Source organism: Atta colombica, unplaced genomic scaffold, assembly GCF_001594045.1.
Source record: "Atta colombica isolate Treedump-2 unplaced genomic scaffold, Acol1.0 scaffold383, whole genome shotgun sequence".
Lineage (NCBI taxonomy): Eukaryota > Metazoa > Arthropoda > Insecta > Hymenoptera > Formicidae > Atta > Atta colombica.
Window position 1 is genome coordinate 56,044 of NW_017259493.1, and position 14,408 is coordinate 70,451.

The following is a 14,408-nucleotide window of genomic DNA, read 5'->3' on the forward strand; positions in this document are numbered from 1 at the left end:
TAGATAAATCTATGTACCTCTGCTGGTAACATTAACATGCGACCCGGGCTGTATCATAGCGGTCTGTATGAACCACGGAAGACCGAGGCATACCAGGATGTCGAAAACATTGCTACCTACGGCGTTACTGACCGCCATGTCACCAAGACCCTCTTTAATGACCGCCAATGAGGAAAGGGCGTCCGGCACACTCACACCAGCGGCAACGAAAGTCAATCCCATCACGGTGTCGGGAATGCCCAGAGTACTGCCTGCAAAATCAACCACTTTACTAAGATAATTCTATTAGATGTGGGAAAAAGTTCGTGGCGTTTTTTTAATGCCATCTAATGGGAAAAACGCCACGAACTTTTTCCCATACCTAATATTTGCTAAAAGCATAATTCAATCGCGGATCAAATGATAGTGTTACCTATAATTGTGATCATCCACACCATTATGTAGCTATAGAAACTGATCCAGATCATCGATATACAAAACGTGAAGGGATACCAGCTCCGCCACTTTTCTTGCCGGCAATCTGGCATTGTCGCCCGGCACATGAAGTGGATGGGGTACACGAGGCCCCAAGTGAACAAGGTCCATTTGCTACCGTCCGTCGGCATCACGAGGGGCGATACTTCGTTAGGATCGGGCTCTTTTGCTTTGTAATACTCAGGCTGTCTCGGTGCCGGTGGCTGTTGTTGCTGCTGCTGTTGTTGTTGTTGCTGCTGCTGTTGCTCAATCGTTTCTTGAATGCCATTTCCTGAAAGAGAATGAAGGATACATTTAGATCTCTAGAGAATATATGGAAGATATGAATAAGCAAGATTTTTATTCAATTACCTTCTTGATTCTTCATTTGCTCGGTGACTGGCGAGTTAGGACCAGTGTAGGATAATCGATCCTCCTGTAAGGATCTGTAGCTCACTAAAGCGCTTTCCTCAGCGGGTTCATCGTCTTTCGGCAGAAACGGAATATTGTACGATTTCGCCCAACGTTCCAATTTAACATTGAATGAGAGTGCCACGCAATAAACTGCGTACATGATTAACATGAAGAGAGATTCCATCCTGAAACATTTTTATTTCATCTATAATATTTAACGTTGGACGTTTCGAATGTATAATCGAATGTAATTGAATATATGAAGATGCTTACCAAGATATAGACTCGTTGTAAATCGTACCGAGCATCACGAGGATCGAAATGGCGTAAAAAAAACAATCTCGACAGAGAGGCCACCAATTCAACTTTGCGGCTGTCGCGGAGCATAGGCCACAGATCGATATAACGAACATTATATTGAAGACAGCGCTGCCAATTACGCCGCTGACCTAAAACAGAAGCATTTAATTGACAATTTCTGTATTAACTAACGAGACGAGAATGTTTGGTTTACTGTTGAGTGTCAGCCAGATTCATGTGACGATAATGAAAATAGTTTCCCTTGTGATTAAAACAAATAATTTGCTCGCGTATTGGCTTGCGTAATGTTATTTATGTGGTTTACGTTTCATGATGTTTAACGAACGCGGCGAAGCATGCAAGGCGCGATTAGGCGACCGTAATACTCACTCCGATGTCGTCCTTGGCGAAAAACACGCCGATGATGACTGTCGCCAATTCGGGCGCAGAAGAGCCTGCTGCCATGAAAGTGGCACCGGCGACATCGGGAGACAGTCTCAGTTCTGATAAAGATAAAAGATATAATGAATTTATAATACTTATAAATAATATAAATATAAAAATAAATTATTTAAAATAAAATCGCAAGGATCGCATATCTTTAATTATTTCAAAATCGGACATATCGGAAATCTAAAAGTAACTTCCAATGAAAAAAAAACCGAGAATCGAAACACTTTTAATAACAAACCACGCGGTAGATCTCCGCAGTGAAATACAATCCTCTTGCAAAGTTACGTGTAACGCTGTAACTCAACGCGAGTTACGGAATTATTGATTTCAATGTGATCGCCAGGGAAGGAGAGGGACGATTTTCACTCGCCTTACCTTCGCAGATCCTATCTAGACTTGAAACGAAGTAATCGTCGCAGACGATTGCGAGACCTAGGAACGTATAGATAGCAGCCAGAATGTGTATTATGAGCCCGCCGTGTTTCCTGGCTTCGGGGCCCATTAACGGCCGTGGAAACTGCTCTATAGCGGGCGCCGAACAGTTGGTTCTTCGCGGTCTCACCGTGGGATACGGATATCTCGTAGTCATTTGGGTGGTTGGAGCAACCTATTTAAAACGACATTAAAACGAAAAAAAATAAAACAAATTAATTCTCTGAAACTAAGTGAACCTATTGAATCCATTCAATTATATTCTTTCGAAGCTAACAATGGATCTATTGAATTTACTCAATTATATTTTTTTATATTAAATACATCCGCAAAAATTTGAACTATTGTTATTAAAGTAAACTTAATAATTTTTTTTTATACAAATTAGGTCATTTATTTAAAATGCCTTTTAGTTAACATAAATTAAATGGATCTCTTACAGATCCATCGCGTTAGTAACTATCAGATTTTGACGTTAGCTTCGGAGGATTAAATTCTTTCAGCAGTCAAGTCATTATCATTCATTATTAATCTTAGACTACTATACCCGAGTAAAAATGAATCTCAAAGAAATCAACAAACTACACTGCTAAGATAGCAGACAATATTTTTGGTTCGAGACCCAATCATGATGGAAAGATAACATGGTATGCAGTTGGACAGTGTCTCTTTCTAAAGCTCATAGTCCATTCTTATTTTAAAACCGTCTAAATAATGTCTTAAGGTGCTAATACAGGATACTAATCTTCGGATTGACGAACTTACGACAACTTAAGATTGTACTTGAGACAGTCTTAAATATAAGACTCGACTATGAAGTTGGTACAGAATTTTTCCTTGCACAATTGGAACTAACTTTCAACTTTAATAAGGAAGAGAATAGCGTTAAGCAAATTGAATTTAATTAACGCCATTCTCTTCTTTATTAAAAAACGAAAAGATTGAGCTATCACTGAATCCTTCTACACATATACAAAGCATTCTATGTTATGCTAAAAAATTTATTTTTGTACTCCAGTGTGGTTTTAGAAGGCAAAAGAAATCATAGTAGTACTCTAGGATTAATGTAACTTAGTTGTAATTTATTCGCTTAATTAATATGCGTTTATAATTCGAGCTGTATCTTCGAAGAAAATTATAAAACCTCAAGAAAAGTATAAAACTCTCGTTAATGCACGTTAATCCACAATAGTATACAATGCATAATGCTTGATAGTGTTACGCAACCACACATCGTGTATCGCATATCTCAATTCTGATCTATGCGACAACCTCTAATCTTATTTCCTCGAAATCCATCCATCTGCGCTGCGAAATACAAGAATACCTATGGGGTATACAAACCAGCAACAAGCGAATTGTCACGTCGTCGGCAAAATCGAATGGAGATCACGATAGATAGCTGTCGATTAGCATTGATTGCGATATGTTAAGCATATCCCTCACAGAGTTTGAGAGCATAACACGACGTTATGTTGACGGTAAGAATTTGACAAATAGAATTTGTCAAAATTCTATCTCGCAGATTTTTTTTATTTTATTGTATTTCTATCGATAAAGTGCTGATAGAAATATAATAAAGTTTATTGTGCATTACAGGTTCTACATTACATTTTATTAGACTTTCTACAAAAACTAATCAATAATAAGTGAAAATTAGATAAGAATAAATTAAATAAGAGAAAGAATTCTATTTTTGAAACGGATCTTGGTGCTTAATAATATTCATATGTAAGTAAATTTACAGTACGTTTTTCAGTTCTATAAAGAAAAGGTGATATTTTTCGCAATAAATTATTTGCAGTTTTAAGATGCTTATTCTAACATTAAATTGATCAATGCAATTTGTGATGTTATTTCCAGATTCATTTTATATAATCGCGTTTCGACAAATCCGACAAATCATTTGGAGCGCATATAGAAAATGTATTTGTAAATCTATATATAACTATTATTATTATGTAAGCATCAAGATCCGAAAATAGGATCCTTTCTCTTATTTGAAAAACGTCACGCGCTTCGTGAAATTTACATTTTCCATTTAGCCGTCCAGCTAATCGAGTGTGTTTTGCAAAAATGTTAATCAAAAGAAGAAGAAAAAGAAAACTGTTCGTATATCACGATAGAGACTTAAATTGTGGCACTCACCGTGGTGGTGCTGTTTTGATCATGTTTCGGTGATAGTGTCTCGGTTTCCTTTTCCTTAATCTTGGTTTCCTTAGACAGATCTCTCACGCCCGTTTCGGTTTTCGCGCGTCCAAGATCCTTTGACGTTTCGATTTTAGATCTCTCCGTATGACCTGTCTTTCTCGATTCCTCCTCGGCGATCGTCGAGTCTTCTTCTATCGGTTCTTCCTCCTCAGTGGAGATGATCGAAGATACCGGTGGCTCCGATGTCCATTTCGCAGAACTCGATGATTGCATTACTGTCGTCTCAGTTGAAGAAGGAACTTTCGTGGAGGAGACATATTGCATGAGGACGTAAATCAGGAAGAGGCCCAATCGTAAAGGCCACCTCCTGCGACGCGCCTGCAGATTACGCGACCTGCATCTCATTGTCTGCAACTGAAACGAATTAACGTTCAGTAATTGTAGATTAGCATCCCTTTCTCTCTAGCTTTATGTTATTAAATTTTCAACTTTTATAAACACTTTTCGTTTAGATTCCTCTCTTTACATAGACTCTACATATATACACTGCGCTGTCACATCTATATACTCTGTTATTTTTATTTTATTTTATTTTTCAATATAAATATGATGAAACAAAGGAGAACTCGATTATTATACAATTAATTAATTTTGCAAAACTATAAACTACTATCATCACATTCAATTACATTGAAGAGGACTCAGGGTTGAAACGTTCGTCTGTATTTAATTAAATTATAATATATATTTACACACGAATAACGTGTGTCGATTCACATTGGCTTTTCTCTTTCATCACATTTGTATTGTTATCTGAGAAGCCTTTATTTATTTAAATTTTATATTATTATTTTATTTTTATTTTCTTTTAATTTAATTTAATAAATAATTTAATTTAATTTAATTTAATTTTAATTTATTTCTTTATTATTGTAAGGCTTTTAGATCGTGTATTTCTGTGTCTAATAGTATAACTATACAATAATGTGTCTCGCGCTTGAAAGGATTAATGCTCGTGTTCATAATCAGGCCTCATATTTAAGGGTTCCTTAAATTTATCTTCAGATATTTTACGAATTATTTCATTGGCTACTGAGCATCTAAAGATAAATTTAAGGAAGCCTTAAATACAAGATCTGACTATGAATCCGGGCATAAATCTCAGGACGCAAAATAAGTAGCGATTCTCTCTTTTTCTCTCTCTTTCTCTTTCTCGCCTAAAAATAAGCAACTTAAATCGAGATAATTCGAGTATGTCTCTTCGATATCGAGAAGATTCTTTTTAATTTTTTTTTCTTATACAGTTCGAGGAGCTGAGATCGAACTAATTATAAGGGAAAAGTGAGCTCTATATACAAACGTGGAAATGGAAGCAATTTCGTATCGGTCATAAGTTTTATATCAAGTCATTTCGAGTTAGCTCACACCCATTACGAGGATACGAACGACCTTCGGTGATGTGATATCCTGTCGTCTTTGAAACGGCAGACAGCAAACCTCGCACGAAAGCGCCCGTCTTTAAAACCGATTTTATCCCGGCGTTTCATATCTCGACCATGGGTCTTTACATCGTTCCAGCCCGCTCTATTGACGTTTTTCTTAAGTGGCATGTTTGCTAGTTCCAATCTGGCTGTGTTTAGAAACAGTTCCACCTGTGCTACATTCGTTACGATTATCGATGTCGCGTGTCCCAACTCAGGGAAATCACGTCACGGACGTCATATGACACGGCACCCACGTATTGTTCAAACATATATATGCCATGTGTAGATGTACACATATGGCCTCTAAGTAACAAAACTATCGTCCGTATGCACGTATTGTCATTAAATACAACGCGACTGGATTAATCGATGATACTCGTCTCTCTCGCATGCGTAAACTATGTCCCTCTAAGAAAAGTAAACCTGTCTGCCAAAGCGTTTCGTTTTGATCGCGCTTAAGCGAATTCCCAATAACACGATACAATTTCTCTAATCTTTCGAATGATTGCCGGCATTTTTACTGAAATAAAAACATGACCTTTCAAATGCGAAATTGCTCGTATTATAGTGGATGTTAGAAATTCACATGTGATTTTATGATAATTTTTGTCAATCTTTTTCAATTTTTGTAATCAACTTAAATATATGTATGCATATATTAAGAATGTATCAGGTATATAGTCTCTGCAAAAAAATTACTAGAATTAGAAATTTATACTGTATAAAAATGATTATTATACTATACAGATATAGAATTATATCTGTATTGAATATTTTATACGTGTGAAACAATTCAATAACGTCATTTAATTAAATTATAAAATTGTATTGTTAAACTGTCAAATATTTATACACGACAATGTTTATATTTAACACAATTTTATAGTTTAAATAAAACAATGTTCTCATTCTATCTTAATTATTTTTTAAAAAGGTTTATTTTTTATTGAAATAATTTATAGCGGATTCAAAATTATTGCGAAACTTTTTGTATTAGTTTCAAATATAATATAGAAAAAAAATCATAAAAATATGAATCAATGTAAGCCGATACAAAATTATAATGTTATAATTGTATTATTATTACATTATATGTTATAATTACATATAATGACAATGAATAACAATGTTTTATTAAAAAGATTTAAAGATAATTATTCAAACATGTAATATATTTCCGCACTTTGATTATACTTATTGCATCATAATGCTCAATAATTATTAAAATTTTTTTGCTTTACACTAAAGAGAGTTTCCAAATTGGGAAATATTGTTATTCATTATTGTCATTAATATATATAATTTCACACACTATTATCTTGTGTCAGCTTACATTGGCTCACATTTTTATTAATTTTATGATTTATTTCTTTGAAGCCTTATTATCTTATATATTGTGTTTAAATATAGAAAAATCTTTCCATAATTTTTTTATTTTTTATTTTTTTAAATATGTATACTACACACATCCTTAAGTAAGTACTTGTAAAGATCTCTATTTGTAAAGTTTATTGAACAATACAATAAAATTACTCAATGGTCGGAAACTTTCAGTAGCCATACAGAGAAAAATATTTGATTGGATTATATATAATATTAACTAGAATTGTGATGGAAAATGAACGATCCAAAATTCTAATTAAGTTTACTAGATTTCTGATTAAATTTATTACAATTCTGGTTATTTCAAACAGAATTCTGGTAGATTTAATCAGAAATCTAATAGACTTAACCAGAATTCTGGATCATTTTCCATTAGAATTCCATTAGAATTCCATTAGAATTCCAGTTAATTCAATCAAATATTTTTTTCCGTACAATATATCCTTTATTTGTCCTAATTTTATCGCGAATTTGAGATTTTTGATATAATTCGCGATATAATTGATAAATATGCAATAAATTACGCGAGATATACAAGTAAATGAGAAATATTCACGGGAAAATCATTACATTAACGTTTTCCGTGAGTATAATTAAAACTGCCCTGGAGTCCCATGAAGCCAAGAGCCCTCGAGAGGATTTCCATTTGCGTGTCGCACACGGAGATAATTCGTCGCATTACGTAATCGCAACGAGTATAATTCATTAGTGATCAAAGACATACATATACACACACATACACACACACACACACACACACACACACACACACACACACACACACACACACACACACATACATATATATACATATATATATATACATATATATATATACACATGTATAACAAGTTATATGTATAAATTTTACTGACTGTATGAAGTGATTACATTGTTAGACAATGGAACCAGAGAAGTGGTCTTGCAATTGTTTTCTACTACTTCCTCTGAAAGGCGGAAGGAACCAGAAGCTAGTGAAAAATTTCAGCTGCCGTGCTGTGTGGTTAAACCTCGCTTTCTGAAAACGCGGTAGAATCGAGGCTGACGTTTCCGGATAACACATACAAGTGCAGACAGTTGCTAACTGCGAGTGCGCGGTAACGAAACTCTGCGTGTTCGTTTGCTCTTGACTTATTCCAGTTAAATTAAAATTGAGCGAAGAACGTTTTTTGACATCCCGTCGAAAAATTCATAGTCTCAGCCAAATAAATCAAAAGAATAAGCATAATCTAACTTTTTAGTAATTTTCTTTCCAAGAAAACGGATTTTTTATTTTTCTTTCTAATTTTAATTTTGAAGCCTTTTTTATTTTTTAAACTAATTAAATGTAAAATGCTTTATTAATATTTAAGGTCTTTTAATTACTAAATTTATTAAATATTAAATTTATTTTGGAAACATAATAAAAAAATTAATTGTTTACGATACTTAATATTTCACGCCAATATATGTCAGAATTAAATATAAAATATCTCGTAAACCATTTTAGTTTTTTTTTTATTTTTGCCTTAATTTTATATGCAGAGTAATTAAAAGAATTATCTATAAAAAAAAACATAATTCCATTAAAAAAAGTAGAGGTATCTTTGTATCTTTTTGGTATTTCCACCTAGAAAAAACAATATAATCAAAATATGTCCCCGTTCCACTTTTCTAAAGTATTTATTCGTATCATCAATAATTTTGAAGAAAATTGACTGGATTGATTAAAATGGGTCGCTCTATATATATATTTTTTAATTTGCAATAAATTGAAATAAAAATAAATGCAAAATGTTTTGTATATTATCAATGAATACAGAATAACTCATATCGCAAACATTCTCTTCTATTAATGTGTACAATATGTACAATATGTGTTACTGCAGGAACAATGTACGCGCGTTGTCAGATTAAATAAGCATTTAGTAATTTTGCTGATGGGCTTGTAACTGTAAGCGGGATTTTTCAAATCCATGTGTACGGCAGTCAACGATCTGTAATCGTGAGATTTACGAGCGCACTGAGTAACGGGTCGAGCAGACTGATAAACGAGCGAAGTTCTGAGACGAGAGAATGAGAATAAGCACATCCTTTCATATAAAACACACCCTATTTGTTTGTGCAAAATGATACAAAAATGTAAAAAAATTTTTTTGAGCCTTCAGCGTGCACGAAAAAAAAGTTTCAATTGATAAAATAAAGAGTCAAACGGATGCGGAATTGAAACAGTCTAGATAGCTGTTTCTCGTAGCGCCATTTTTATGGCATAGTGCCGTACCCCTTTGTGTGTATCCTTTTCTTTGCGTTCCAGGGACAATCGACATGAAAATGACAAAAGGAAATAAATTCAAAATTTCTTCTTTAAAGCGTTGTTAGAAGTAATGAGATATATGAAACAAAAGTATTACGAACATTTTTCTGTGGAATATAAAGGAGAATTTCTCGAGCGGATAAACTTCATATCTCTTTCAATAAGCAGACATATCGCATAATGTGCATAATGATAATCGAGAAATGCAGTGTTAGATTCAGTGAATATCTTTTAATAACGAGACTTAAATTAGCAAATCTATTTTACTTTTAATACGCAATTTCTTCGGAAACTGCGAGCATAAAATTCTATTCTCTCACATGCACGTTCATGTCCCACGCGACATGTCACGTTTATACATGGCACAGATTTTTGCGTTACGCTTTTCATTCAAGTCGAGGGGAAATGTCGTCGAAAAGTACACGTCACTGCTCGGGATGACTGTTATCTGACAGCATTGTGGTGAAAAAACGTCGCGATTTACAAATGAAAAGCAGGGCTCTTAACGAACAGGCATGATTCCGTATTCAGCTGTTATTCACGATAAGTATTAAAATGGGACACGCGCGGGATATTGTTGGGACAGGTCGAGAGGGAAAAAAACAACGATAAATTCTCGTTTCGCACGTATTCAAGATATCCTGAGTGCGAAACAGATGTTTCCGTGAACAAGACATCCGCGCGATCGTCATATCCGTGAAAAGGTTGAAGAGCGACGCGTGGGATCGCGTGATAGTCTGGCGGAAAACGGTTATGCCGTTTGCGTCGAGTCAGCATCATAAATTTTACGAACATCCAATCTGCTTTTCTTGAGTGCTCGCGCACTTTCCCGGCCCCGTAATGTATCGCTTGATGGTTTAAAAGCGCGTAAACGGATTGAACCACGCGTTAACGAAGTGTTAACGATAAATGATAGCACCACCGGCTGAATATCTATTTGGTCGTTAGATTTTTGCTATGCCCTTCGTCATTTATGTTGTTATCAAAAGTTATGAATATTTTGTATTATTTGTATAACATACTAAGCAGCTCGCAGCTTACAAATGGGTTAGTTTTTGCGGATTATGTTGGACGAACACGTAACTCGAACATCGGCGCGCTATATTCTCGCATATTATCTCTGTAAAACGTATCTGGGTTGCCAGAATTCAACATAAATCAAGGATGAATAATGAGGTCGATGTGATACGAAAGTAGCGAGTTTAATTAATTAAATAAATATTGTATGTTATGTTTCATTAGATTACATGGATAATTTAAAAGAATGATTTATGAATGAGATTAAAAGCAATTTTACGTATGTGAATATTAGAGGAAAAGGTAGTAATATGAGACTTAAAATTCTTATTATAATTAACATCATTTCTCACAAAAGATTTTCAACTTGTTCTTAAGTAAATATTGAAATTGCGAAACAGTTGGCGCCACGACGAGATCTTTTTGTTGACAATTAATACTTATCTATTATATAGTATACTAAAGTTTTTCTCTTTATAATTTTCAATGTCAAATTTAATGTATTTTAAAATTCGAATTTATATTTTAAGATGTAATCTTAAAGTAATTAATGCTTAAAATGTTATTCTTCTATTTTGAGAAGAAGTAAATCTTACGAACTAAATTTTTACTGGGACACAATTAAATGTAAACTCAATATTTTTATATTAGATCCTCTAACAAGTGAATAATGTAAGCCCGGGACTTTAACGAAAAATAAAATTGTAGAACATTATTTTTTGTTAAAAATTTTTGGCGGTGATCTCAAAAAGTCTTTAAGGAAAGAAATATTAATAGTAAACATTCACAAAGACAGGATCAAAGCAAAAATATTACTAAAAGAACGTGTTCATGAAAAGAAACTTCTAAATTTAGATAATAATATCTCAATACATTCAAAATTCTCTTCATGGTATAGACGATTCATGTATGGAAATAGATTTCATATATTCATAAAACGAGAACTACGATATATAAAATATCATTTACCGATTTTCTGAATGTGAATATCTTTTACAACATAGAAAAAAGTGGTAAAGTAGACCTCATTTTGTTTTTTGTGTATTTTCTTATTTTTTAATTATATTCAAGTCCATAATATTACAAACAATCATTTATTAAAAAATCCATGTTTAATATAAAATACGTTTAAAATTATTAAGATAGTTCACAAAAAAATTATTTAAAAAGAGACATTATGCTATAACTATCTTAATGTAATGGTAAAGTGGGCGGTTTTTTCTATATTTTTACAGAATTTGATTCTTTGAAGTCTATTTGCATTTTATGAAAAGTTCAAATAGACCCGAAGAAAATTCTGTAAAAATATAGGAGATGCCCACTATTTACACGTGTAAAATCCCTAGCTCTTTCAGGCATTCCATCACATTTAGATAGTTACATCACAATGTCTCTTTTTATTTAAACAATTTTCTCATTTTGTGAACTGTTTTAATCATTTTAAGTATGTTTTATGTTAAATTAATCAATAAATTATACACATATATTTATATAAATCATTTGCAATATCATTGACTTGAATGTAACTTAAAAATAGAAACAAAACAAAATAATATATTCATTTTACTATTTTTTCTCTCTAATATATTGTAAAAAATATGTCAGTAAATAATTATTTTGACGTAATACTTCTCGCCTTACGAATCTTCGATCGATGTTGTAAATGGAATGGCTGAGAGAGCTAGATTACACGTGTCAAATATCGGCATCAATTTAGCAGAAGGTGTCTTGGGAGTGCCAATTATGCATATCGAATACATATATGGAGTGTATAATCGATTTCGGTATATCAGAGCGTTGCAAAATATGAGATAAATAATTGAGAATGCGTGTCAATTGCAATGACGAAAATTCCTACGTGCTGGAGTAAATAAATGGTATTGGGAATTTATAATGATTAAAGTGGATTGCGCAAACTGATCTTCGTAATTGGAAGAATCAAACTGATCGAGCGAACGAATATATGTGTGCTCGAATTATTGCTTTGATTAAAACGACCAATAAATGGCAATTAACAATTAGTGCTTTTTTCTCATTCTATCACTTTTTAAATATTAATTAAAAGTATAGAAGTATTTCAATTAATTATTTCGAAGATTTTTCTAGTACTTTTTTATATATATCTTAAACATGTAGTAAAATTCTGTCATTTTGATATCTTTATATCGCATCTTTGTATTCGTTTTCTCTATTATCTGTTTATATTTATAACTGACAAGCTTGTATTATGATGTTATGTTAACAGAGTTACACAGGTAAACAGATAAACCGAAGAGAAAAATAAGGCAATAGTTTTTATGACGTTTTCATGCTGTACCGACAACGGAAGTAGTAAAGCTCGGATTTAGTCAGACATGCAAGTTCAACCGCATGAGTAACCGCGATTTCTTTTCTTACGCATCGTTATGCATGGAAGGGAGCTGATTACGTTAGTATTACGAGATTCGCTTTATTTCCATTATAAAATGATAAAGAATATCTGAATATTTTCAAATACAAATGAGCAAGCTCTTCTCTCATTCAATGATAAATAGAATATGAAATAATACCAATAAGAAATATGATATTGCGATGTTTACGGATCGATAACTTCAAGGATTTATTGATTATCATCCACATGTTGGACACCGCTATCAAATTTTTTATATTTTTTTCCTGTGATTTTATATAACTTCGTATATTTTGTCTACAGTCCATAGATTTCCTTTTTTACATTCTTTTTTCACATATACTTCGGATATTTCTAGAAAACCCTATGAACTTACTCAAAGAATAAAGAGGTACTATTCGCGATAATATATTGTTATGGCTCTTATTTTTATAGATATAACTTTCAAATAAATTGCACCATGAAGCACTAACTGAATTGACGTAAAATAATATTTTAATATTGTTGAAAATCAATTTTAGATAGAAAATGGATCGTAGGAGGAATAAGATCAGTGTCCCGTTCTATTATTTCAGTACACGGATTTGAGTTACATCTTCGGATAAGCAGCTTCTATCAGAAACCGTCTCTTTCGTATATCCCGTAGCTATTGTTTCAGCAATTTGGTGACTGTACAACCGTGTGGTTACGATCGAAGGGGATATATATATACATACACGACGAAGAGATTGACGGCTATGGTAACAAGGTGGCGAAAGAGTGCCTGCAATATCGTAAAAGACGTAAAAGAATAAATTCGCCTGTTTGTGCGGATGCGAAACTTTAAGCGATGTGTCTGTTGTAAAAAAACGTAAAACTTTGTCCGATTTTTCTTTGGTATTTTTCTTTGCTAACGCATAATGACTTTAATAAATAATAAAATTCAATGATATGTCTTTATATAATATAAGTTGTTAAAAAAATAAAGAAAATACTTAATGTATGTTTATTATAAAAAATTTAATAACAAAAAAAAAGTTGCATAAAGAAAGCTTTAGATATAACAAATATGTTATGTATTCGCAGATATCTCTCTCTAAACTATTTTTTCTTCTGAATCATATATTTTCGTACTGCATGATATTTTTATGCGCAAATCGTATAACTTATGATACATCACAATTCAGTGAGATTACCAAAATATATATATCTAAGTTCTCGTATCGTTGACGTGTAAAATTTACGTGGTGGCGGACATCTTTCATCCTGGCAGGAAAATAGAAACTCAAAGAGAGAGAAGGAGCACGCGATTCGATCGGACTTTCCCAAAGGTGTCGTATTCCGGGAAGTTCCACCGATAAATAATGGAACTGTTCTCCACGCTCATGTTCACGCATTGTCGTATACGTACGTGCAAGTAACTTCAGCTATTTGAACAGGACAGACGTCGGCGGAATGAATCGTGAGCTGACAACGCCATAACGTGTTACAGGACATCAAGTTTTGGATAAATAGGCGTAACTCTCGGAATTTCTGTATAAATTTTAATTTTCATTATATTTTAATTTCCGTTATATTTTTAGTTAATGATTATTAATAGTTAACTTAATTTATTTTTACATTAATGAAATAATAAATATTTTTATTATTTTTATTTATA

The 14,408-nt window shown here is 32.9% G+C and overlaps 1 protein-coding gene across 1 annotated transcript in view; it reads right to left on the reverse strand.

Annotated features, from left to right (window-relative positions):
- The window catches only part of LOC108691073 (probable sodium/potassium/calcium exchanger CG1090), a 6,086-nt gene extending 1,478 nt beyond the window's left edge, over positions 1-4,608 (reverse strand). The window contains exons 1-7 of the mRNA XM_018198708.1: positions 4,201-4,608; positions 1,996-2,227; positions 1,558-1,670; positions 1,141-1,316; positions 826-1,052; positions 413-745; positions 18-251 (exon numbers count right to left, since the gene is read on the reverse strand). Of these exons, the coding sequence (XP_018054197.1) occupies positions 18-251; positions 413-745; positions 826-1,052; positions 1,141-1,316; positions 1,558-1,670; positions 1,996-2,227; positions 4,201-4,608 (1,723 nt within the window). The remainder of the gene's footprint in view (positions 1-17; positions 252-412; positions 746-825; positions 1,053-1,140; positions 1,317-1,557; positions 1,671-1,995; positions 2,228-4,200) is intronic.
- Between the last annotated feature and the right edge of the window lie 9,800 nt (positions 4,609-14,408).